Raw genomic sequence first — 26,552 nt, 5'->3', positions numbered from 1 at the left:
GCCAAGGCTCAGTTGGAAATGAAAAAGAAATTCTCTGCTTTCCGTGCTTCGTTCTGTAGTGATCATATACCCCAGATTTGCAGGGTTATCTACTGTCTCATTATCCCTGTGAAATACTAAAGTGTCCTGGAATTCTAATATTTTGGTGCTTTCAATTGACTTCTTATATCTGGAAGCAGAACAAAAATTCTTAGATGGACCATGTGACCTAGCTTAGTTTCAAAGAGTTGGGATTATTATATGTATGGCCTCCTGTGTTCAGAACTCAGAATTAAACTTAGTGTTTTTGTAATTTAGCCATACTCATGATGAGGTTAAACAGAGTTTTGGGGTTGTTTAGGAATCTCACCACCATTTAGAATATTGTTTCCATGAGAATTCTTTTGCAATCTTAACAGCTGTGTTCTCTACACCTGTCTATTTTTTTTCCCTAATTCCCCCTTCCTCTCTTCTCTCCAGGCATATCAGTCCTCCCAGCATTTTTACAATCTAATATGCATCTTTCCATGTTTTTCCCATGCTCATATATTCGTAGATCCGTATGTGTGTGTGTCATTATTTTATAGAAATGGCCCGTTTAAATTAATATTTTGTATCAAAGAAAATGTGAATTTTTAACACCCAAATAAGGTCAGCATTTTCAGTCATCTTTTCTACAGAAAAGTCTAAGCAATTTTTCTATTAGCAAAAATGATTACTTCAGTTATCTAGCTAAGTTATTAAACAGTGTGCCAGGCACTTCTCAAGGTGCTGCAAGGATATGTATCTCTGCCTTTAGGGAGCCTTAATTATAAACATTCTAGTACTGCTTTACAGTAAGAAAAAGACTCAGGGATGGTGATCAAGGTCATACAGTTAACAACTAGTGTAGACAGCATTCCGAAATCTAGATCATACTCCTTTATTCTTGCTGTTATATCACACAACCTTTATTGTTTTATAGAACATTACCATAACTTGAGTGATGCTGAACAGAACTATAATGAATACTTACAACATTGATAAGAGGGGAAATTATAAACATTAAGAATTTTGAGTTCAGGAATTTTTACCTTACAGTTACCATTTATGACCCTAAAGAGAGAAGACATTTTGAAAGTCGATTGGGAAATTATATAACTGGATATTCTTGTAGTTGAAGCACATTTTCCTATTAGGGTCTTAACTTTATCTCTAGTTAGATTTAATTAACTTCATTGACCTAAACTATTTGATTCAATGTTCGCCAAGACTTAAAATTTGCCTTTTTAATAGTGTTAAATAGGATGAGAAGCCTGGCATATTGTAACTTGAATATTTTAAGTTCAGTTAGAAAGACTGCTGCATTCCTATCAGTTGAAGAGATAAGGCAAACTAATTTGATTCCTATAAATGAAAGTTTCTTTTATAAAATAAAATGCACATTTTAATTTTAAATAATTCTTAATCCATGTTCTTAGCTTATATTTGGAAAGAATAACATGATACATGTTGTTTAAATGAAATCCTGCTGATCCTCATCCAGATGTGTTTGATTTTTCTTATAATAGCAATGGCTTGCACCAAACTGTTCACTTCTTTCCTCTCGATATTTGGGATTGTGAACACGTCAGTCTCAAAATACATAATGATTACTAACAAATTAGGATATGATTAGTGCTTTAAAAAGTTATATTGATGATATTTGTTTTCTTGGTTTGGGGGCTTTAAAAAGTAAATAAAATTTAATATGTTTTCCATCCAATTACAGGAGTCAGAAATACCATCAGAGGAGGGGTACTGTGACTTTAATAGTAGGCCAAATGAGAACTCTTATTGCTATCAACTTCTTCGACAACTGAATGAACAGAGAAAGAAAGGTATTCTTTGTGATGTCAGCATTGTTGTGAGCGGAAAAATCTTTAAAGCTCATAAGAACATCCTGGTTGCAGGCAGCCGTTTCTTTAAGACTTTATACTGCTTTTCAAACAAAGAAAGCCCTAACCAAAACAATACTACCCATTTAGATATTGCTGCAGTTCAAGGTTTTTCAGTCATCTTGGACTTCTTGTATTCTGGTAACCTGGTGCTCACAAGCCAAAATGCCATTGAAGTGATGACAGTGGCCAGCTATCTTCAAATGAGTGAAGTTGTTCAAACTTGCCGAAATTTCATTAAAGATGCCTTAAATATAAGCATTAAATCAGAAGCTCCAGAGTCTGTAGTTGTGGACTATAATAATAGAAAACCAGTTAATAGAGATGGTCTGCCTTCATCACGGGATCAAAAAATTGCCAGTTTTTGGGCAACAAGGAATCTTACCAATTTGGCAAGTAATGTAAAAATTGAAAATGATGGTTGTAATGTCGACGAGGGCCAAATAGAAAACTACCAAATGAATGACAGTAGTTGGGTCCAGGATGGTTCACCTGAATTGGCTGAAAATGAATCTCAAGGTCAAACAAAAGTGTTTATTTGGAATAATATGGGATCCCAGGGAATTCAAGAGACTGGCAAAGCAAGGAGGAAAAACCAAACTACAAAGAGATTTATTTATAATATACCACCTAATAATGAAGCAAATTTAGAAGATTGCTCAGTGATGCAGCCACCTGTTGCCTATCCAGAAGAAGATTTGTCGTTCATCAAGGAAGAACCAGGTAAATATTGTATATATAAAGGTATCTCATCAGTTTTCATTCTAATTCTAGTTGGATATAATCTTGAAGTATATTTTTTAAGTATTTTTTTCATTATGTAAGTAATACACATAAGTAATACTAAATTTGAATGTTAGAAGAGGAAGAATCACTCAAACAAGCACATAATTTTAGTATACCTTAGTTTTTTCTCTAGGCATGTATATGTGGGTTTCTCAAAGGTTGTGTTAATAATCAGGCATTTTCCTTTATTGTTATATGGCATATGGACTCTGTGTATAGTTCTTTGACTTTTCTGATCTTTGGCCTCGGTGCCCACTTTTTTTTGCACCCAGTGGTGGGAAAAATAAAATCTTTAGCTGTAATATATATTCAGTTGGTCATTTTAGAACCTTTTTGAGACCTAGTTAACGTTCTTTACTCTAATTTTTTTTGTAATTAAACATTTAAGTGCTTTATATAATTTTGCAAATGATAATAGGATTATTCTTGTTTGTTTAGAGCTACTTACTGTTCTATTCTCACCATAAATCTTCCAGAAGCTGGAATATTTTAAGTTTGTCCTGCTGTCGCCTTATTTTCATTCTCATTTGCATTACTTGAGAGGCCTCTGAGACCTTACTTGTATACATTCCTTTGCGGATATATTGACAAGATTCTTAGCATATCACTTTTATAGTGTGGGTTTTTTAAAAAATGGGGTAGGGGACCATTGTTGAAGAGTGTAAATAGAAAGATTTGAAACCTTTCTTTACCTTTAATTGCGTGTGCCTAAATTAATTTTATTTGAAGAAGCAGCCCAGTGGGTTTGAGGTTTTCCTATACAGACCCCAGACTGTCTACCACTGTCATTCATGATTTAATGTTTGTTTTGCCTCAAAGTTCTGTAACTGTTCAGTGTCTGATTTACATGATGTTGATCATCTGGGGATGGAGTACTTTCTGTTAAAAAGAATCATTGTTTTTAGTTCCCAAAGGGCAAAATGCCATAGTAATCCTGTGAAATGGTTCCTCTGGCTTTTTTAGGTTTGGGTTTAGTGTTCGTTGATAGACATTTTACATACATTAAATCAGCATGCATGCATAATGAGTACTATTTACTGATCTTTTCCCTCATACTTATCAAGTCTTTAGCAATAAAGCCTCAGAGGCAATTTCTTTAAAGTATTAAGGGTAGATAGACTTTCTTTTTTTTTTTTTTTTTAAGATTTTATTTATTTATTTTTTCCCCCCAAAGCCCCAGTAGATAGTTGTATGTCATAGCTGCACATCTTTCTAGTTGCTGTATGTGGGACGCGGCCTCAGCATGGCCGGAGAAGTGGTGCGCGCCCGGGATCCGAACCCGGGACGCCAGCAGCGGAGCGCGTGCACTTAACCACTAAGCCACAGGGCCGGCCCCTAAATAGACTTTCTTAACAGCACTTTATTTTGGTTTAATTTTTAATATAAAAGACCTTGAAGCAATTGTCAAAAATTTGAGCTATGTTATCTTTCTGCTACATTAATCATTTGGTTAGTATGGTGGGAACCCTAAAAAACATTGAGTGTTTTTTTAAGTACATATACAACACACAATTTAAGGAATAAGCAGATTTTGGAGGGTAGTAGTTCATTGGCAAAACTAATCAGAGCTACCCCATTCTTAAAATTAATGCCCCATATAATTGGAGTAATTCAAAGAAAAGAAAAACACTAATATTGAACCCCAGTTTGCACTTCCAAAAATAATTTTACTTGCGATTACCCTAGCAAGCACCCCTAGCTGAGGTTGTATCAGTGGACTAGGTCTATCATAAATTAATTTTTGGTAGTCTAATATGCTTTCAGTTTCTCTCTTATATCTTATAATTTTAATATGTCATTGGTATCACTTTGGTAACTGATGAACCTTGCTTAACTCACAAGCTTGGTTGTATCAGTGAGGTACTACATTCCAACTGTTAAAATTTTTACAACTTTTTAGTGCCTCTAAATCCAACTTCATTCAGTGGCAGAAAATGAGTCTTATATAAGAGTATTAGGGTTAGGACTTAATATGATATAGAGCCAGGGGTTGGCAAATTTTTACTGTAAAGGGCCAAACAGTAAATATTTTTGGCTTTGCTGGTCATAAGGTCAGTTACTTATCTGCCATTGTAGCATGAAGTCAGTCATAGGCAATATGTAAACAAATGGACATGAATGTTTCCAGTACTTTATTGCCAACCCTTGGAATAGAGCAGTGGGTCTTAATCGTGGCTGCTCCTGGCATCACTTGGGAACTTTACAGACCATGATGATTTGGTCTCTCCACTAGGGATTGCAATTTAATTGGTCTGGGATGTGGCCTGATTATTGGAATTTTTCTAAGCTCTACAGGTGATTATACTGTGAGTCAAGGTTGAGATCCACTAATAAGAGGAAAGAGTCCACACTGAGTCAGGATTTGAAAATGAGCTCTGCCACTTACCCTCTATGTGACCATGATCAAATTAAGTTAAACTCTTACCCTCAGATTCCTCATCTTTAAAATATAGTACTTATTTTATAAGATTATTATGAAAATTAAATGATGAACATAAAAGCACAACTATCTTGGTCATCTTAGTCCCCCCCTTGAAGTTGGGAAACTATTGAGGTTATTTAAAGTCAGTTTTCCAGTGCAGAGTACTTTCTACCAAATTCTAGATAGGTGGTCTCAGAGCCTCAGCTTGACATTTTGTTGAAATATTAAAAAAAATACTTTTGAAACAGCCTATTCCAGTGTAGGTTGACTGAGTATTAGGAAGTTATTTTATATTGAGCCAAAATTTGCTTCTCTTTAACTTCCTAATGCTGCCATTTTGAGTAGTAAAATCTGAGCCTAACCTCTAATCTCTCTAATCTACCTGATAACCCTTCAGATAGTAGACATTTAAAAAATTCCCCTAAAGTCCCCTTCTTCTAGGCTGAATGCTGTACCTGCCACCTTGTGAATTCCAAACCCTTTTACTGTCTTTCTTATAGTCTTACATAGCTTGTTTCATCCTCAGATTTTGTGCACAGAATTGACTACAACTCTGCAGGCAAGTTCTGACCAATGTATAACACAGTGGGTCTGTGCTTACTAAGGTTAAGGCCTTGCTCAAGGTCATTCAGCTAGTAAAAATAGAGGCAGGTTTCATGTTGAGGACTGTCTCACATTAAAACCTTGCCATTAATAAACTAGTAGACCCAGGTTTTAAAAAAATGAGTCCCTTTTAAAACTTCAAACATTTTTATGAACCCCACATCACTGGTTATACTTTAATTTTCATTTATTGAGAAAACAGTGAAAAATTTCAGTAAAATAAATGCCTTTAAATGAATTTAAAGTTCTATACCTAAACTTCTGAAAAGTCATAGTGAATTATTCATTTAGTCTACAAGCAGTGCTTGGCATCGTATTTGGATTTGTGGATCCCTTGTAGGAACTGTGACTTCCCCAGATTTTTAAGCCTGCAGTTTGTAAACCACAGCTCTGAATGATGTTGTCTTCTTGCCACATGATGTTGAAGCTGGTGTTTGGATGCCTCATAAAGAAAGGTTTTAAGATATTGAGATAAGAAAGTATACCCACAGATATCAGGGATTTTATTCAGATGGTAGTTTTTTAATCTTAAAGAGGCTAGCATATCTGTTATTTGACGCACCACTGGGATTCGCTTCAAATCATTTTTGATAATCATGAGGATACTTGAAAGTAGAACTCAGGAAAGGTGAGAAACTTCTTTTTTACTGTTTTATTGGGTTTATGGGATAATTGTCAGGAAAAACTAAATTCTGGGTAATAAAATAGGAAAAAAAGTGTCATTAATGAATTGCTGTGAATTTCAAATCATTGTCTTGGTGATTCACAACCAGAAAATAAATTTCAGCCAAATAAGGTAGATAAAAGTCTAAGATTAGAAATGAAATTTTAGAAGTAAAAACAATGCCTGAAATGTTTTAGAAAGTGTATTCACGTATGTTGTTGCTTTTAATCAGAACGAGTCAGATATTAATCCTGTTTTTGATCTTTTGATGCTCTGGACCCGTATGGAATATGGTTTTCTGAGTCTAGATTTTTATAATATTTATACCAGTCACACTAGCAGGTTGCACCCTTTGTAAATAACTGTACTTTGCATGTATATACATACATTTTATTTATGCATGCATACATACCTCATTTTGAAACAAAGATTTTGAAATGGCTGATAAACAGATTAGCAAAATACAACTAAAATTTAGCAATAAAGAAGTTTTGTGCACTTGTTAAGGGTGTTAATATGGTGGCTCTAATTAAGCTTTTAATTGGCTCTAAGATACTAAGCAGCCTCTCAAAAGAAGGAAACACGCCAGGTCTGCAGGATGATAGACTTTTCTGGTACTGAATTCTGAAAGGAATTTATCCAGTGGGGTTTTGTTTAGTTGACACCACGTAGTATAATGGACAGTTTCCTCAAAAGCATTTTCTAGTAAATGCAGCAGTAGATTATATCATTAATTTTTATATTTATTTATTTGTTTGTTTTTTGTGAGGAATATTAGCCCTGAGCTAACACCTGTTGCCAGTCCTTTTTTTGCTGAGGAAGATTGGCCCTGGACTAACTTCCATGCCCATCTTCCTCTACTTTATATGGGTTATATGGGATGCCACCACAGCATGGCTTGACAGTGGTGCGTTGGTTCGCGCTGGGATCTGAACCTGCAAACCGCAGGCCGAAGCAGAGTGCGAGAACTTAACTGCTACGCCACCAGGCCGGCCCCTGATTTTTGTATTTAATAAAAGCTAATATAATTTTGTACAGATGATTGAAATTTTTCTTAATGCCATAAAAGTATTCAGATGCAAGGTGGTTTTAGTTGATTGAAGGATATAGAGTTTTTTGGTGTGTGTGTGTGTGAAGAAGATCGGCCCTGAGCTAACATCTGCCAATCCTCCTCTTTTTGCTGAGGAAGACTGGCCCTGGGCTAACATCTCTGCCCATCTTCCTCCACTTTATGTGGGACGCTGCCATAGCATGCCTTGACAAGCGGTGTGTCGGTTCGCACCCGGATCCGAACCGGCGAACCCCGGACCGCTGCAGCGGAGCGCGCACGCTTAACAGCCCGTGCCACCTGGCCGGCCCTTTTTTTTTTTTGTTTTGTTTTGTTTTGAGGAAGATCAGCCCTGAGATAACATCCAATGCCAATCCTCAATCCTTCTCTTTTTGCCGAGGAAGATTGGCCCTGGGCCAACATCTGTGCCCATCTTCCTTCACTTTATATGGGACACTGCACAGCATGGCCTGACAATCACTGCGCGCCCGGGATCCGAACCCGGGCCACCAGCAGCGGAGCCCATGCACTTAACTGTAGCGCCACCAGGCTGGCCCCAGTTTAGAGTTGTTTTAAGTAAAAATTCTTTTCTCTGATCTACACTTCTGGTGGAAAAACAGCTTTACAACATTTGTAAATTTTTATTAATCTTTACTTTAAGTAGAGTTAAAAATCAGGTTTAAGCTTTTCATTTTCAATTTGTATAATTGCCATCTGGTTAAAGAACATATAATTTGAGTATTTAGAAAACAAGTCTGAGAAAAGAATGCTCAAACTAAATATCTTTAAGATATCCTAATGAGTCGTATATTTGAAGTAATGAATTATTACTTCTAATTGCAGTAAACTCTTTAATTAGAGTTATCTACTAAACAGTGCTTCTGCCGTCTGTGTTTTGGGTGATAATTAATATTTGGCGTTACTTTCAGATGTTTCGGAAACTTGAAATGCTTCCTACATGATCAAATTTTTTAAATTATTACACTTTTACAATTTCGAAAATTGGCCAGATTGAGTTGAGACTTCCTAATATTTTGACCATGCCATATAAATTTACTGTATGAACTATTTAAAATATGTTTTAAAACCATGAAATTTGGGCTTTGGACTCAGTTCTGACACTTAACTAGCCTTGAGTGTATCCCGTATAATGTCTCTAATGGGAAAGAAGGAGGGAAAAATTTCATAATTCTGCATATTGAAAGCTGTAGAAACTACCCAAACCTTTTTCTTAATCATTTTGGCAACAAACCTGATACCCAGTTGGCAGCAAAACCAGCTATTTGTATTTTTTACTTAATTCCGTATATATGAATATCTATATGTTTTGTTGCAGAAATACTGTTTTAGTTACAGCATGCTACCCTACACCATACTGGGGGTGTTGCAGTTATTACTTTTCTAAAATCTGAAAATGTCTGCATTCTACATCTTACCCCAAGCGTTTCAGGAAACAGATTTATGGACCCGGATTAGTTTTCTTTCTCATGGGGGATTCCAGATGTTCTGCTCTACCTTTCAGGCGTTCTTTTGGTTGAGTATGCTATGAAGGATGAGCTACAAGTGATAATGTTAAGTCATTTTTCTTAGAAACTGTTATAGTCAGGTTATTAAATGGTTTGAAGACCTGATGCTCATTTTAGAAAATAATTGTCCACCAGTAGTTAAAGGCTGTAAAATATACCAATACATAAGATTCTTCAATATTTAATCTTAAAAGGATGATAAGTAGGCAGCTACAGTCATGGGTTGCTGAACAACGGGGATACATTCTGAGAAAAGTGTCATTCAGCGATTTTGTCAAACGAACATCATACAGTATACTTACACAAACCTAGATGGTATAGCCTACTACACACCTAGGCTATCTGGTACTAATCTTATGGGACCCCTGGCGTATATGCAGTCTGTCGTGGACCAAAATGCTGTTATATGGCACATGACTGAATATGGTAGTAGGAATATTCTGCCATCTTTTTTTCCCTTCCTCTTTATTTTTCCTCTTCCTAGTGTTCCTTTCCTTCCCTGTCTGCCATATTTGACCCAAGAGATGGCTGTACTAATGATTATTACCTATAATTTAGGAACCCTAAGGAAATAGAATTTGTGGGCCAGCCCCATGGCTTAGCGGTTAAGTGCGCACGCTCCGCTGCTGGCGGCCTGGGTTCAGATCCCGGGCGCGCACCGACGCACCGCTTCTCTGGCCATGCTGAGGCCATGGCCCACATACAGCGACTAGAAGGATCTGCAGCTATGACATACAACTGTCTACTGGGGCTTTGGGGGAGGAAAAAAAAAAAAAAGGAGGAGGATTGGCAATAGATGTTAGCTCAGAGCTGGTCTTACTCAGCAAAACAAGAGGAAGATTAGCATGGATGTTAGCTCAGGGCTGGTCCTCCTCACAAAAAACAAAGAAATAGAATTTGTGTGGCCAGACTAAAGCTGGGTACTGAAGAAGCCTTGTGTGGATCAGTTATAAAAGCATTTTTGTGACTTCTGCCTGCTGAGGGTATTAAGTTGTCTAAATCCTATAAGTGTCAATCTGAGCATTTTTATAAAACTGAATTTTTGATTTTTCTTCCTTTTTTTTTTTTTTTTTTTTTTGTGAGGAAAGATCAGCCCTGAGCTAACATCTGCCAATCCTCCTCTTTTTGCTGAGGAAGACTGGCCCTGGGCTCACATCCGTACCCATCTTCCTCCACTTTATATGGGGCACTGCCACAGCATGGCCTGACAAGCGGTGCGTCGGTGCGCGCCCGGGATCCGAACCTGGGCTGCCAGCAGCGGAGTGCGAGCACTTAACCACTAAGCCACTGGGCCAGCCCCTGAATTTTTGATTTCTGACACAGCCTTAATATTCTGGGGTGACCTGATAGTGTTAAATTTTCATTCAAAGCTTACTCTCCAGAAAAATATGTTATAACCAAATATTATTTTTCTGGGACTCCAAAGTAGCTTTCCACATCATAATATAAGAAGAAATTTGGTAATAAAATTTTTATTTAAATCCAAGAAACTGGGGCCGGCCCGGTGGCTTAGCGGTTAAGTGCGCGTGCTCCGCTGCTGGCGGCCCGGGTTCAGATCCCGGGCGCGCACCGACGCACCGCTTTTCCAGCCATGCTGAGGCCGCGTCCCACGTACAGCAACTAGAAGGATATGCAGCTATGACATACATCTATCTGCTGGGGCTTTGGAGGGGAAAAAAAAATAAATAAAGAAATAAATAAATCCAAGAAACTAATAAGCATGCCATATGGTGTTGATGTCAAGATTGAGAAGAGTCCCTTACCTGGAACTTGTTCGCAATAGGATGGCTGTCGGGTAGAAACATACCCAGTGCAATGTGATAAACCTTAAAATAAGAAGTATGGCAGGGGGTGCAGTGGGAGGTTCCTGACTGCTCAGAAGAGTTGGAGGAAGCTTCATAGAGAAGGCAGCAACAGAGTTGGATCTCATATGGTGTAGCGGTTTGCCCAGAGAGGGAAAATGGCATTCACTGACTACAGGGTGGCAAGAAATTGGATAAGTGATAAAAGAATAGAAAGAGGAGGGTAGTAGGGAGATGAGATTGGGTCAATAGGTTAGCACTAGATTGTGATTCTCTTTGTTTTACATGGTAATAAATTGTGAGTTTTATTTTACAGGCTCGGAGGCAATGAGAGGTTTGAACTAGAGATTCAATTTGTTTATATTTGTCTTTAACACAAAAACGTTTGGATGATGTTGTTTATGGATTGGAGTGGGGAGTAACCTGGAGACTTGTTACGGCCTAGTAATGGCAGAAATAACAGCCTTGTTTGAGTAGTGCAAAGAAGAACAGCGGAGCCTAGTCTAAGTAAGACGAGGCAGTCACTTGAGTCAAGGAGTTTGGGCGTGAATGGAAACTACTATTTGTTGAGTCTAGGCTGCTACAGGAACTGTTAAGTGTGCTTTGTATAATACATTTGCAACTGAATTTACTTTCCACTGAAAGGGGGAAAAAACCTGATCGAATGAATGAAGAGAAAACAGTCTGTACCTGTTTATGAAAAAACAAAAGACCTTAGTTCTGAAACTATTTGTCTTCAGAGAAGAGAAACTTGATGCTGGTATATTTTTTTTATGAAAGCGAAAGCTAATAGATCTTACTGTAGAGTCTCTTAAGAGTTTTTGTACAATGGCATTTTAGTTATTTCTAAAACCTTGATTTCTGATGTCCTCTCTCATATTTCATTCTTTTCATGAATATTTGTGTTTTAAGAAAATGTGGATTAGTCTGCACCTCCCTCGTGTCTGATCAGGGAGACATTCTTCCCAACATAGGATGGTTAGCACTCACAGGCAGGTGCTGGACTGCTCACTCACCAGATGGTTTGGAAGCCTTGCTGGCCCACTGTGGTCCAAGAGAATCCTGGAACCACAAGCACCAAAGTTAAGCTCTCTGAACGACACCTTGAGTTATATTGCACTTTATAATTTACTCAGTATTTTCATTTACTGATGTCACTTTTCATAGCAACCTTGTAAAGTGGGAAAATATTGCTACTCTTTTCCATGTGAAGAAAATAAAGTTATGATTTTTGGGGGGTAGAGACTGAGATTATACCATTCTTTTTAATTTTATTTATTTATTTATTTATTTCCCCCAAAACCCCAGTAGATAGTTGTACGTCATAGCTGCACATCCTTCTAGTTGCTGTATGTGGGACACGGCCTCAGCGTGGCCGGAGAAGCGGTGCGTCGGTGCGCGCCCGGGATCTGAACCCGGGCCGCCAGCAGCAGAGCGCGTGCACTTAACCGCTAAGCCATGGCGCCGGCCCAATATACCATTCTTTTTAATCTCATTCTCTTTGCATTGCTTATTGATCAGGTGTTTTTAAACCCATGAGTAAAATATCATTTTTAAAAATGCAATACATGGTTAATCAGAATTATAAAAAAATGAATTCTAAGGAGGTTGCTTTCAAGATAGACAAGTGTATTACTATAAAGAACAGTGATAGCTGATGCCTAGGTACACTTAAGATTTTGGAGATGGTTTTATTAAATGAAGAGAAAGTTAATAAAGTGAATGCTGGTTTAACACACAGTATAGGTAAGGTTTAACTTTGTTCATTTAGTAAAAAAGTACATCAAGTATCATTAGGAAAGTTAGCTTAAGATGAGTGTACTTCTGCGCTCTCATTTGCAGTACTGCAAATTGTACGGTTGTTTTGATTACCTGCTGTATGGCAGGCACACAGGTTTTGTGCTCATAATATATTATCAGGAGGCAGTGTAATACAGTTTGTAAATAGTGCAGCACTCTGCCACTAGCTTAGCTTAGTTTCCTCATCAAGTTGAGGATAAGAATTGTCTTACTATTATTACATCAATAGATAGTGAAATTTAAATGAGATAGCGTGTACAAAAGGACTTACTGCTTGATGCGTAAAATCTGTGTTTTGTTAGTGTGTTCTTTTGGGGAGAGGTCTGCTTTTACCTGTTCCCTGGGGAAAGACCTTTGTAAAAATGAAAGAAGTCGTATGTGGCTGATCATTTAGCCCTGATCATTTCAGTGGTATTACATAGCGCACATATACCTGCTACCATTCAGAAAGGTAGCTGTTATCTTGTGAGACTAACGTTTTAATAGCTCTTCAAAAAGGTCTTTTGTTGTTTGCGGAGAGATCTTAGCCTTTTTTGCTAAGTTTAAATGAACTGAAAAGTTGCCATAAGAAGGTCATGAGTGTCACAAAAGCAAGTATATTAGAGTTTATTTTTTAATCCTGTAGTTCTAGAGAAAAAGATGATTAAGAATTAACTGCTTTTGCTTCCTAGTGAAGCAAAATTCATTCCTGTATCAAGTTAATGGTTGGTTGCCTGGCTCTACCCACTCACATCAACATAACTGATAAAAAATGAGTTGCTAGGTGGTTTGGCGGGTTTCAAATAAGGTGCAGCAGTGATGTAATTATATGTGTTGATTCCTGAGTTAAGCATGCTGTTATGTATTGTCATCCTGAAAGAGCTCGCCTATTTTGAGATTTGTTTTTGATATCAAGAGCCAAGTAGTTGGTACTGTTCAGAGATTTAATATCTGTTGCATGGGTGTGATTTTGGTTTAGAGAGGAAATATTGTTCCCCGGAAGAATACATTTGCCATCTAGTACGCTTTTATGTTGAGATGCTCTGTACTTGGTGTCTATGTAGGATTAAACATCACAAATGAATTCTAATACTTTAGAGGTAGAGTAGGAGACAGGAAATGTCTATGTTAAGAACTAGCTGAGGAAAGCCTTCAACAGATCACTATAGAATGCTACATAAATAGAAACACCCTGTATTTACAAACTTTCTTGGCAGAATTTTAAGAAATATCTTCTGAACAGACTCTACACTTTAGAATAATGACTTTTTAAAAAAGATATTGGGAAACCTAGTAAAATGTTTGGATAATGATTTAAATGTTATTTTTTGATTATTGAAATACATTTAACTTTTCATAGGAAAACAAAGCCACTAAATTTAAGTTAACTGTTTTCAGTTTATGGATATGTTTTAGTGTTATCGTACACCAGAAAACTGAGAAATTAGTCTTCAAATACCATTAATTAAAACTAGACTAGTAATACAGGTTGCAAAGGGCAGAATATTCAAGCCAACATCTGACAACATTTGTTGAAGAGCCTTTTATTTGTCATGCATTGTGATAAATACTGGGAAAATAAAACCTAAACAGTATCCCTGCTCTCAAGGAACAGGTGAAGGAGTCTATTTACTGTTCCTGCTTTCCCCTTCAACTGCGTGTTCATTGTCCAGACTTCCAGCCCATTTGCTGCAGGCAGTGACCTCCCGTTCCACTCTTCTGCTTTACGGAGAGTGTAAAAGCTAGTAACTGGAATGTCCTCAAGTGCCCGTCTTCACACTTCCCTCTCTCTATACTGGTTGTCTTTGCTGTCGCTCTGAAGTGCTCAAATGTATGCTTCTGGATACCAGATTGCCTAGGAATCTTACAAAATTGATAATTCCTTCTCTTTGCAGTGTTTCTTCAATATCTTTTAACTTCTCGTTTTCTTAGTGACTTCTTCCTTTCAGTATTTAAATATGTTTCTTACTTTCACCTTAAAACTCTTTTTACTCTTATTTCTCACTCTTTTACAGCCAGATTTCTCAAATTGTCTGTTTTGTATCTGGTAATTCATCATCTTCAATTCACAACATAAGCTACTCCTACTCTTTCACTTGCCCCGCTGATCTGCCAGTGTCAGTCTCCCTGAGATCACCAGTGACCACCTGGGTGCTCAATATTTACTGAATGAAATGAGAGGAATGCACATTTCAGTCCTCATCTTGAATTTCTGGCAGCATTGTCACAGTGGACTACTTCTTGAAATACTCTTTTGCTTAAGTCTTTTTATATCCTTTTCTAACTTATGCTAGGATTCCTCAATGTATTTGTCATAGGCTTTTCCTCACGGTCTTATCGGCTCATTCCATTGCTTTATTTACCATGTATATTCTGGCAACTCAAACATTTTTATTACTACCTCAAGCACAGATCTATAGCCTTTGGTACTGAATTTCTCCACTTGGAAGCTTAAACGAAAAAAAAGAATTAAAATTTTGAATGTTTGCCATATGCCAGGCAAAGAGCTAAGCACTTTTCATTTATTATCTCATTTGATCCTTTAAGTTTAAGGGTCAAATGATGCTGCTGGTCTAGGGACTACACTTTGAGAACCTCTATGTTAGAGAGGCAAAATAACCTGCTTCACAGCTGTCACACAGCTGGGAAGTGGCAGAGCTGAGATTTGATCCCAGGCAGTATCTAGAACTTATGCTTTTAACACCATCCCCACCTCAAACATATCATACTACCTCTTTCTTAGGCATGTCAGACTCAATAAGTTCATAAACTAAACTTCCTAAACCTCCTATTCCCCCCAAAACTGGTCCTCTTCCAGGGTGCCCTAGCTGCCATTAGAATAGGCTAGAAACGTCCCTCGGTACTATCCCCCCCCACCCCCAATATTCAATCTGTCGCCAAGCCCTATCAGTTCTCTCCCACACTTCCCAAGTTCATCCACTTTCCTCCACTTGCCACTGCCATCAAGCAAGTCAAGGCCACCATCTGCTCTCACCTGAAGCTTCCTGACTGGTCTCCCTATATCACCTCTTGCCCTCCATTAATTCAATTATACAATACGAAGAATAGTTTTTAAAAGCAGAAGAAATTAATTCCCTGTTGAAAATCCTTTTACTGCTTTTAGAATAAAGCCCAAATCCTTACCATGGCCTGTGGGGCTCTATATGACCTGAGGATCATTTTATACTGTTCTCTCTCTCAGTTGTTAAGCAATTATGTAATCCTACTGGCCTCTTAGTATATAAGTGCCAGATCTGTTCAGTGATTTTGTGTTTTAAACTATACACTAGAAGCATTGCTGGATAGTATTCCATTGTATGACTATACTGCAATTTATTTGCTGCACCATAAATTTTTTTGTCTTTTGTGAGGGAGATCAGCCCTGAGCTAACACCTGATGCTGATCCTCCTCTTTTTTTTTTGCCAAGGAAGATTGGCCCTGAGCTAATAACATCTGTGCCCATCTTCCTGCACTTTATATGGGATGCCGCCACAGCATGGCGTGACAAGCGGTGCTTTGGTGCGTGCCCAGGATCTGAACCCGCAAACCCCGGGCCGCCACAGCAGAGTGCATACACGTAACTGCTTGCACCACTGGGCCGACCCCATAAATTTTTTTTTAAGTAAATATCTGCTTATGTAAAGATGAGGAGTATTGTTTTGTTTTTGTTTTTTTTCCTTGAGTGTTGGGAAGCTAGAGCAGTACAGGATGGTGATACCAAAGATGAGTCTCGAATGGGAGGTGGAGGAGAGAGAGTCCATAAAAAAGTGGCAGTTTAAAAATATCTTGAGAGACTCTTAATTAATTTGAGAGAGAAGATAGGGAGATGATAGTACCAGTGGGGTGATGCTAGATTTGTAAGCAGAAACCTGAATATGAGGACCTTGTGTTCTAAACTAAGGTATTTGAAGATTATACTGAAAACTGTGTGAATCATTGAAGATTTTAAGTAAAGGAGCAACTTAAAATATATGTTTTATGAAGATCTCAAATACAGCAAACGCTGTATTTTGGAAGCAAGGAGAGCAAGAAACAGTTTCAGTGGTTCACGTAGCTAATCCAGGAGAGTAGTGATGAGTGCTTGAGTTAAGGCAGTGGTAGAGAAATGGAAGGGGTGGAACAGATGCAAAGGAAATTAGCAGATTAGAACCAAAAGTATTCATCTCATTAGTATGCCTTTTTTATGCTGCCTCTCCACGTCCTTTCCATATTTCAAGATTTACCCTTGGGAATTACCTCTTCTCTGAAGTCTTCCTTTACTGTTCTAGCTTTAATTGGTCTTTTCCACTTCTGAACCAATACAGGAACAATAATGTTTTATATATCTTTTTTCAGCTATCTTTTGGGTGCCAGACACCATAATTGTAACACTTGGCTTGTATTACCCAATTGTCTGTATCAAATATATGATATAGGTGGATACATATGAGGAAACTGAGGCACATGCTCACAAGCCAGTAACAGGTGGAGCTAGGGCACTAAATCACCCTGGCTCTAAAGTTCATTCCTATGTAGTGCACTGTACTTACCGCTGAGTGTGCATGTGTTCTTGTGGTTGAAAACCATGTTTGATGCTTCTGTGCCTTGTAGCATTAAATACACAGTAGATATTCAATTCTTGGAGATACCCTCTCTACTTAGTCTGCATAAGAAACAATTCCAAGAAAGGAATGGTGTTTTGGGTGATGGCTATGGTGTGGTTATAAATAACAGATTATTCTGTATCTCCTTTTCAGATCTGGATGGTGCTCTACTCTCAGGGCCAGATTGTGATAGGAATGTGAATGCAAGTTTATTGGCTGAAGCCAGCTCCGGTCAAGATGGAAGTGATGCTGGTAGGTACAGTAGGATTTTAACAAGAGTACATTCAAGAGAATTTGAAGATTGGGCAATATTTGTATACATGTTTATTAAGGACCTACTGCAGTTTCTTTCCCTTAACGAAAAGTATTATATGTAAATACTTTCAATCTGTGGTAGACAGATTATGTTTATGATACACTTGGGAAGCCTGGTAAGTACAAATGGATAGGTGTTTCTGGTTTGTTTGGGGAGTCATTTGTTTCGAGTTACTAAAACTCTTAAATATCAAAAGTAATTAAAGTACTAGAGCTTGTGGCTTCCTGCTAGTATATAGATGGAACGAGAAGGGTAATTAGGAGAATGGTTGGCTAATGTATTTTAATTAGCTTTGATGTAAGATAACAATATGGTTGTTGATGGCTATAGAAAATGTTAATTCTAAATAGTAATATTTGTATCAACTGTACTTTGATCAAAGTGTCCTGCACATAAAGACAAAGAATCTATGAATATTCCAAAGAATAACATGAGTATGTGATGAGTGAATTAGAAAGGTGAAAGCTCTCTTTACAGAAGAATGCCAAGCTAATAAATATAAAATGATGAATTGGAAAAAGACCTATTTTGCAACCCCACAGGAGATAATTCAAGATCATCAGTGGATGTTAAGCCACTGTTGATGCACTTATCCCAAGATAACTGGACGAAAGCTTATTGTAATAGCGCATTCACATGGTCTCAGTATCATACAACAGATCACTTCCAATTATAAGGGGGAAAAGATACCTTTACAATGAAGAGATCTGATGAACATTACCATAACCAAGTGAATAAACTTAATACTAGTAATAAAAGAAACTGAAGTCACGTGCCTCCTGACATGATGCACTAGCTGGCACACGTCACCTATGTAGTTTTCTTGCCAAAATGTTTCTCCCAAATCTAATCGTAAGGGAAAAAACCAGACAAATCCAGCTAGTCCAGATTCTAAAATGTTAATGCCGTGAAAGGCAAGCATAGGAACCACTAGATGCAAGGAGACCAACTAAATGCATTATGTCAATTAAAACTTGATGGGTGGGGGACAGCTAGGGGTACTCTACAGAAAACCGCCAGGGGCTTCTGAATACAGTATGCGCTGACCAAAATTAAGCCATAATTCTCAAGGAACTGCCTTAAGGTGAATTCTCCTAACCGTTGAAAAGAATTTACAAAAATAGGTTTTGAAATCAGCAGTTTACAGATCAGATCAGTTGAATTTTGAAGACTTTTTGCTTGCACAGAAAATCACTAATAGTGGGAGATTATTTTATCACATTTGCTTTCTTGGTTTAGAAATCTGGTTCAAGAATGGGTTTGTTGGGCTATGTGAATTCATATGTAAAATTTTAAATTTGTGCATATAAATGTTTTCAGTGGAGAATCATCCATATAATTTATCTCATTCTCAAAAAAGTAAACCCTTGATTTAGAGTCATTCTCGTTAGGGGACATTTTGATCCATTATTATTTTTGCATAAGCCTTTATCTTGTGATTGTGACTTCGAAAACATTGCTTTCTTCTTAGTTTGCCATTATGGAATAATGTACCTAGGAGGGTATTACTGAACAGTAAGCACAATTTTGAAGTAGATCTTAATGATCCTTCAGTGTATTGAATTAGAAAGGCAATACCTTTGTTCAAATTGCTCTTATACTTCCTACAAGTAATCATAAGAATTTGGAGAGATGAAAGAAGTTTGGGATGAGGCTTTCTTAATTTGGGTTAGCATTTGTGTTCCAGATATGGTGTTTCTGGCTTGTTGATGAGAGACGAAAATTTTGGGATGAGGCTTTCTAAATTTGAATTATCATTTGTATTCCAGATATGATGTTTCTTGCTTGTTAACATGGATGCTTTTTATTACATCTTTATTGTACATTATCTAGAGAGATGGAATTTCAAGCATTAAAAATCTTGAATCCAGAATCTCAGATTATCAATTCATACCTTGTTTTAGGGCTGTTCTTCTATCTCTTTATTGTTATATGTAGTGAATAATATTTAGTTGAGGATATAAGCATATCTAACATGATTTCTAATGTTAGCTTTCCAAGTATTTTGAGTAAGTCAAAAATATTGTGTGCATGTTAGCATTTGCTAGGTACCTTTATTCAACAAGTGATTGAAGGGGCTATGTTTTGGACCTTGGAAGTACTAAGGTAAATAAGAGAGGCACAGACAGTCCTTGCTCTCAGAGCTTTGTTGTGCCCTGATTTGGACATGAACTGTGAGTCAGAAAGCTCAAACTTTATTTGGAAATGTGAAACTGAAAATTGATAGATTCACCTTCACAAGCTACCACCCCATCCCAGTCTCATGTAATTGTGGATTCAGAGGGTTTTCCTAACATTAAAAAAAGTGGGTGAAGGTATCCCACATACAAAACAATTTGCATTAATAGTAATGAAGTGCAATTTTTAAAATACCTTAGAGACCTTTTTACATTGTTGGGTATTGATATTTTCACCAAAGAGGAAATCTTAATTTCTTTTTATTTTTAAGAGAGGCAATGTATCTGGCAAATAGACAAAGGAAAATGAATTCTTAGAAAGCCCATTTTGGCAAGCATTCTTTTATAAAATCCATGGTGTCCATAGGAGGAAAATTAATAAGTTGCTGCATGAGTAAGCTATGCATATGTTCTGGAAAGGAGTGTTCCAGGCAGAGGAAAGAGTAAGTACAAAGGCCTTGATGTGGGAGCCACCGTACCATGGAGGAAGAGCATCAAGGCCAGTATGGTTGGCATAGAGTCACCAAGGGGCCAGTGGGAAGCAAGGGCTAGATCAGATAAGGCTTTTTGTAGGCTCTGGGAAGCCTTTGGCTTTTACTGTGAGTGAGACGGGTAGTCCTTGCAGGGTTTTGAGCAGAGTGGTGCCAGGCTCTGATTTCAAGTTTTAAAAGACTCTCTGATTACTTTGTCGAGAACAGACTCCAGGAAGGCAACAGTGGGAGCTGAGAGACAAACTGATGACTACTGAAAATAATGCAGAGGCAAGAGTTGATGGTCAGTTGGATCAGGGTGGCAGTAGCTATGGAGGATTCCGGATATATTGACACTGCCAAAGGACTCCTGGATCCAAGGAAATACATACATATTCAAGATGAAATTAACTCCAGAGGAAGATAATTCCTATCCAGCTAGTCTGAAGATCCTCAGGCATAAATACCCTAAGGGACATGACTATTCTATTTTGATTCTACCTTATGGATTTTCATTTATTTTAGGATGGAGTTAGAAAGAGAGGTTTTGATGAACGCCCAAGAGAACGTTCAGTTACCTTGCCGCAATGTGTCTGAAACAACAAACGGGTCTAATAATAATACAAGAACTTAGTTTCCCTTAGGTATTTATATTCTTCATCCTTAGTCCATTTTTCTGAACTACTTAGTCTTAAGATTATGCGATTGTTTTGGGGACAATAAGGAGACTGTCCTATTCTACAGCTGGGCGTCAGGGTGGTAGTCTCAAGTGTTGGAATAGTTAGGGATAGCAACTATTAAGAGTGAGTTCTGTTTTGAAGGTGTTTGAAATACAGTGTTTAAAAGGGTGGTTGCATGTGGCCTCCACGAAACCATTAAGTAGTATTCAGATTTATTTCACTGAATTTTTTTCCTCTGGTTGCATTGTATTTTAAACTTTAGTTTATTTTCTATTTAAGGTGCCTGCCAATCAGGATATTGTAATTTGGATTAAAAAGTATGAAGACATCTCATTTTTAGACTAAAATGTAAAGTTTTTATTTAACTGTTTTATATTAAGCTGTTCTGTCATTATGCTCATAAGATATAAATAAACATTTTCTGTTTTTTGATTCTAATAAGAGACAGATCTTTATTACCATCATTACATCAAAATCTCTTCTAAATTGTATTAGGTACTTCACATGATTTCAAGTATGGTCTGATGCCTGGCCCTTCAAGTGATTTCAAGTATGGATTGCTACCAGGTACTTCAAATGATTTCAAGTATGGATTGCTACCAGGTGCTTCAAATGATTTCAAGTATGGATTATTGCCCGAATCTTGGCCAAAACAAGAAACTTGGGAAAATGGCAAGTATTAGTCAACTAAGCGTCTACAAAATTCTTAAATAATTTTTAACAATTAAAAGCTTCCATATTCTGGGTTTTAAAAACATTAGTGGGCTGGCCCAGTGGCGCCAGCGGTTAAATGCGCATGCTCCGCTGCGGAGGCCCGGGCTTTGCCGGTTTGGATCCCCGGCGCACACCAACGCACCGCTTGTTAAGCCATGCTGTGGCGGTGTGCCATATAAAGTGGAGGAAGATGGGCACGGATATTAGCCCAGGGCCAGTCTTCCTCAGCAAAAAAGAGGAGGATTGGCATTGGATGTTAGCTCAGGGCTGGTCCTCCTCACAAAAAAAAAAAAAAAATTAGATAGTAGTAGCCATATAACATCCCCTGTTCTCAGAGATAGACAAGCTTTTGATAGCAAGATTTTTGTTTAATATATAATAAGTGCTTTTTTTTTTTAATTCTCAAAGGTGAATCATCTCTAATCATGAACAAGTTAAAATGCCCTCATTGTAGCTATGTAGCCAAATACAGACGAACACTAAAAAGGCATTTGCTCATTCATACGGGAGTCAGATCATTTAGCTGTGATATTTGTGGAAAACTGTTTACTCGCAGAGAACATGTAAAAAGACATTCCCTGGTAAGTAACTTTAAATATAAAGTGATCTTTGAGATAAATTATATTTATGTCAGTGAAGTTTAAGGTTTTTTAACACTGTTTCCTGCAAATTTAAGGAATATTGATTATTAGATTGCTTTAAACAAAGAATGTGATTTATGAACTGGTACTGAACTTCATATATTCACTCGTTGTTAAATGGGTGGTTTAAGCTAATTTGAGTGGTTCAAATGCATTATATTGTCTATTGCTATCCTTATATTGGATTTTTCCCCCCTTCAATTAGGTGCATAAAAAGGATAAAAAATACAAATGTATGGTGTGTAAGAAGATCTTCATGTTAGCAGCCAGTGTTGGAATAAGACATGGATCTCGACGCTATGGTGTTTGTGTAGACTGTGCAGATAAATCACAGCCAGGAGGGCAAGAAGGTGTAGATCAGGGACAGGACACAGATTTCCCTCGGGATGAAGAATACGAGGAGAACGAAGTGGGAGATGCTGATGAAGAGCTGGTTGATGATGGCGAAGATCAGAATGAGCCATCTCGTTGGGATGAGTCAGGAGATATTTGCATGTCTCTAGATGATTGACTGACCCACTATACTCCTCAAGGATGCTGCATTTGGACATAATATGAATCAACAATTTGAATTGTTGAACTCGAAGGCTTGCAAAATATGGTACATGCTGGATGGTAGTTATGTTGCTGTGAAAACTGTAGGGTCAAAGCCTTATAGCAAAAAAAAATTTTTTTTATATTTGCACAGGACTGTACAGCAAACAACCTTGTGGTTGGATTACATGGAGTCCCCACATCTTCAGTCAGTTATCAAAGTGAAAATGTTTTTTATTTATAGGATCTACAGTAACTATTTGGGTCCCATGAAAATACAGTACTTGTCCTTAAAGAGCTGCATTCATGTGCCACTTGAACATGAATGAGGAAGTCCATTTATGAGAGTACAGTGACAGCTGACCCAATTACTCTGTCCATCAAACCACTCAGGCTAGTTTGTACTAGTAGAGTTTGTTTCTATTTTTATTTTTATTAATTTTATTTTTTTTTAATACAGATTTTCAGTGAGGGGCCTTTTCAACCCCATTGGTTCTACTTTTCTGTATTTTCCATTTTAATTTGCTTCATAACTTAAACCAAGTCTCTTCTAGTCTTGGGTATTATTTCTCGATTTTGTGCTGATGGACATGTTTGTAAGAACTGGAGAGGTAATTTATTGGAATGAACTGACTGACTCCCTCTGTTCCCCTTTTCCTTTCTGACATGAATTTTACTACTTCACAAATGAAGAATGATGTTGCAAAGTTACCGTGGCGAAGTTGACAAATACCACTAAAATGATTATGATTTAGAAGTAACTTTCTCCTGCTGCTCTAATCTGATAAATGGTTACTATATGACATTATCTGACATGGTATTCGGTTTGGGTATCTGTTACTTTGGCACTATTCTTGTTTGCCTCTTTTTATTTTTGCCAGTGTACTATACCTCAGTCCTATTTGAAAAGACAGAAATATAATCGAAAGAAAATTCATAGAAACAATAAGTAAAATGATTTGTTTTATAATTTATCCTCCATGTCCAGTTTGGTTAGCTTGTTATGCAATATAAGTGAAATATCAGGTTTTTACTCCTGTGCCCTTTTTATCATTAAAATTAACACAAAAAGTGCATTCTCTTTTGTTTCATACTTACCGGGATATTGAGTGTTTTGAAATTATGATAGATAATTAATTTTTTTTTCAATTATTTAAAGTCACTACACCTTGATATGTAGTCTTTCTAGTAGTCGCTATGATTCAACAATCTGCAAAAATCTTACAAATAAAATATTGAGAGGCTTTACAGTTTATTATTCTATTAACTAAATTCTTCAAGGTAAAAGGGGTGATATATTATGTTGAAATTGTCAGATTTATTTAGCCTGATGACAGATGAATTAGCTGATTGTTAAACTCACAGCAACATTTCACATAATCAATATTAACATGCACGACATTTATCAGGAACATAATTGTATATTATATAAGATTGAGGGATATCATATTTTCAGCTTTCTTTTAAATAGAAGTTGAGTATATTTTCCTATTTTATATCAGGTAACTAAATTATGCTAGTTGTGTGGGAAAAAATGCAAAGTACACTTTGACAGACATAATCCTTTTGGTGCTCCATCTGATCAAAGTTAAAAAGTTGATATGTTGTTAAAGAGACAGCCTTCCTCATTGTCTCTGATTTCAGTAGAACAATGGTCTAATGTTAGATATTGGTGTTTTTCTGCTTGGCTGAATCAAAGTACAGTTACATGGTTAGATGCAAGTTTTGTCATCTAAACTTTATTGTAGTTTCTACATAACTGTAAAACTGACATGAATAGTTTTTTTGGTTTGATTTTTGTTTAAGACTGAAGAATACATCTTATTCTCAATGTTCTAGACAAATGAGTAAAATGTAATTCTGGTGGGGTCCAAAGTAGACGTTAGTGGGGCAAAGATACTATGAATGAAAAAGTATTTTAAACGTAAAATGTTCTGCTTTGTGAATATGTAAGTATAGTATAAAGATTTCTTTCATCCCATTTATCCCCCTCCTTTAAAAAAAACCATAGTTTACAATTGGTAGATCTGTCTATATATAAATATATATTAAAGAGAAAAGATATATATCTGAAAATCACCTAAATCTGCTTTATTAGACTACAGTTCACTTATTGCATAGAAACTGGACTTGGCTTTACATTCTTAATGTACTTTTACTTTTCCTCAAGATATGAACTTACTCTCGTTAAGCTGAATTTTCTTTTACTACTTAAATCATTTATGTATATCTGGTAAATTATGACCAAATTTTTGTTAGATTGCATACAGTAAATTGAAATACACACTTGGTACACTACGGGATTGTTGTGCTTTTGTTTTGGTTTTAGTTGGAAACAAGGTTTGATGTAGATGGCTTGTTACTGTTAATTTAAAATATTCTATAATTGTCCATTACCTTTTATGTTGTGTTGTGACAGATTTGGCTATATTTTTTAGTCAACTGAAATATGATACTTTAAAAGTTTGGTTTTAGAAAGGTAATCCAAAGGAAAAATGTTTATACTCTTGAATATATTAGCCTCAGCCTATATAAAAATTTCTTCTTTAAAGTAAACATGTACCAGAAACAGAATTGACAGATTTTTCTACTTGCTGACTGCCTAACTTATTTTGTTTCATGGTCTTGAGGGACTGCCTTTTTCCTTCTAGATCTTTTTAAAAAATAGTTTTAGTACTAAGGTGTACTACTGGACGTTTCTATTTTTTTAAGTATATTCTTTTTCTGACTTACAGTACAATTTCAGGAAGTTGATAGATACTAAGAACTTATGATTGGTCTCAGAGAGGTAACAATGGAATACTCATAATTTTGTCTGTGGAGCCCTGGCAGAATTATGTGTTACACATTTGCTGAATTTTTCTCTTGTAACTTATATTTTAAATGAAAAATATTTTAGAGCTTTTAATTTTAATAAAGGGGAAGAGTATAAACTGTTTCTTTCCTATTCACTCTGTAGTAACAGGATAGACCCTCTCTTATAAATCAAGATCATGTATTATTTCTTAGGATTCTCAGACAGTTACTTCCTTATGGTCCCTGCTTTGTCGTTGTTATTGGCCCTCATTTTTCATATTCACTTGATGTTTTGCTAAATATTAGTACCCTAGCAATTAAGAGCTAAAAAAAAAAAACAGTATAGGAAGGGAAAACTGAACAGTAAAGAGTAGCTTTGAAATTTTGGGGGAAAACACTCGCTGGTTTTGGTAGAGCCATCCTGATGGAGTGAAATGAATGAGTTAATTCACGTAAAGCGCTTAGAACGCTGGTACATAATAGGGGCATAATACACCTTAGTTGTTTAATATAGATGTGAACCAAGAGGAAAAGAAGAAATGAGAACGGGAAAAGAGGGAGAAAATAGGAAATGAAAGGATCACGGCTTGGAAATTTATATAAATATAGCGTAAAAGGCTTGAAGATGACTGGAGTAGTGTAATATTGGGGGAAATGTGGTGTGATGAAATTTGAGAACTTCGATAAGCTTTATTTATATTGTTAGGATTTTGTCAACATAGAATGACGAGTTGATTTTCTGGATCATGATCTCAAAAGCTATTGGGTTTCTCAGTGCCTACACGTGCCATTGCGCTTTACCTTATTTTAACCAATCCCGTTAGGTGGGTGCTCTTGTCTCCGTTTTCTGGAAGAGGAAAGGCTCCAAGAAATCTGCCTCATTTACCTTGCCTAACGGAGCACAGCTACGAAGTGGCAGAGCTGGGCTTTTCCAGGTCCGATTCTGAGGCCCCTGCTCTTTTTAGGGGCCTCTCGCTGCCTCATTAAACAACTTTTGTAGGGTTGCAGCTCTTAAAAGGAGTCCGTCTGTGGAGACATACTTCCCCTGTCAAACAGCTACGCTAGGAATTTGGGTGTCTGACCCTTCCTCCCCCAAACACCCGTTACTCGTGCCT

At 36.9% G+C, this 26,552-nt stretch overlaps 1 protein-coding gene across 1 annotated transcript in view; it reads left to right on the top strand.

Moving 5' to 3' along the window:
• The window catches only part of ZBTB10 (zinc finger and BTB domain containing 10), a 34,263-nt gene extending 8,684 nt beyond the window's left edge, over nt 1-25,579 (top strand). The window contains exons 2-6 of the mRNA XM_004427170.3: nt 1,730-2,618; nt 17,263-17,361; nt 21,248-21,424; nt 21,875-22,047; nt 22,313-25,579. Coding sequence (XP_004427227.2) covers nt 1,730-2,618; nt 17,263-17,361; nt 21,248-21,424; nt 21,875-22,047; nt 22,313-22,618 — 1,644 coding nt within the window. The 3' untranslated portion in view covers nt 22,619-25,579. The remainder of the gene's footprint in view (nt 1-1,729; nt 2,619-17,262; nt 17,362-21,247; nt 21,425-21,874; nt 22,048-22,312) is intronic.
• Nucleotides 25,580-26,552: the final 973 nt, after the last annotated feature.

Source organism: Ceratotherium simum, chromosome 31 (assembly GCF_057802395.1).
Source record: "Ceratotherium simum simum isolate JZ-2026a chromosome 31, ASM5780239v1, whole genome shotgun sequence".
NCBI lineage: Eukaryota > Metazoa > Chordata > Mammalia > Perissodactyla > Rhinocerotidae > Ceratotherium > Ceratotherium simum.
The sequence above is the reverse complement of the archived record's forward strand: the minus strand, read 5'-3'. Positions and strand labels throughout refer to the sequence as shown.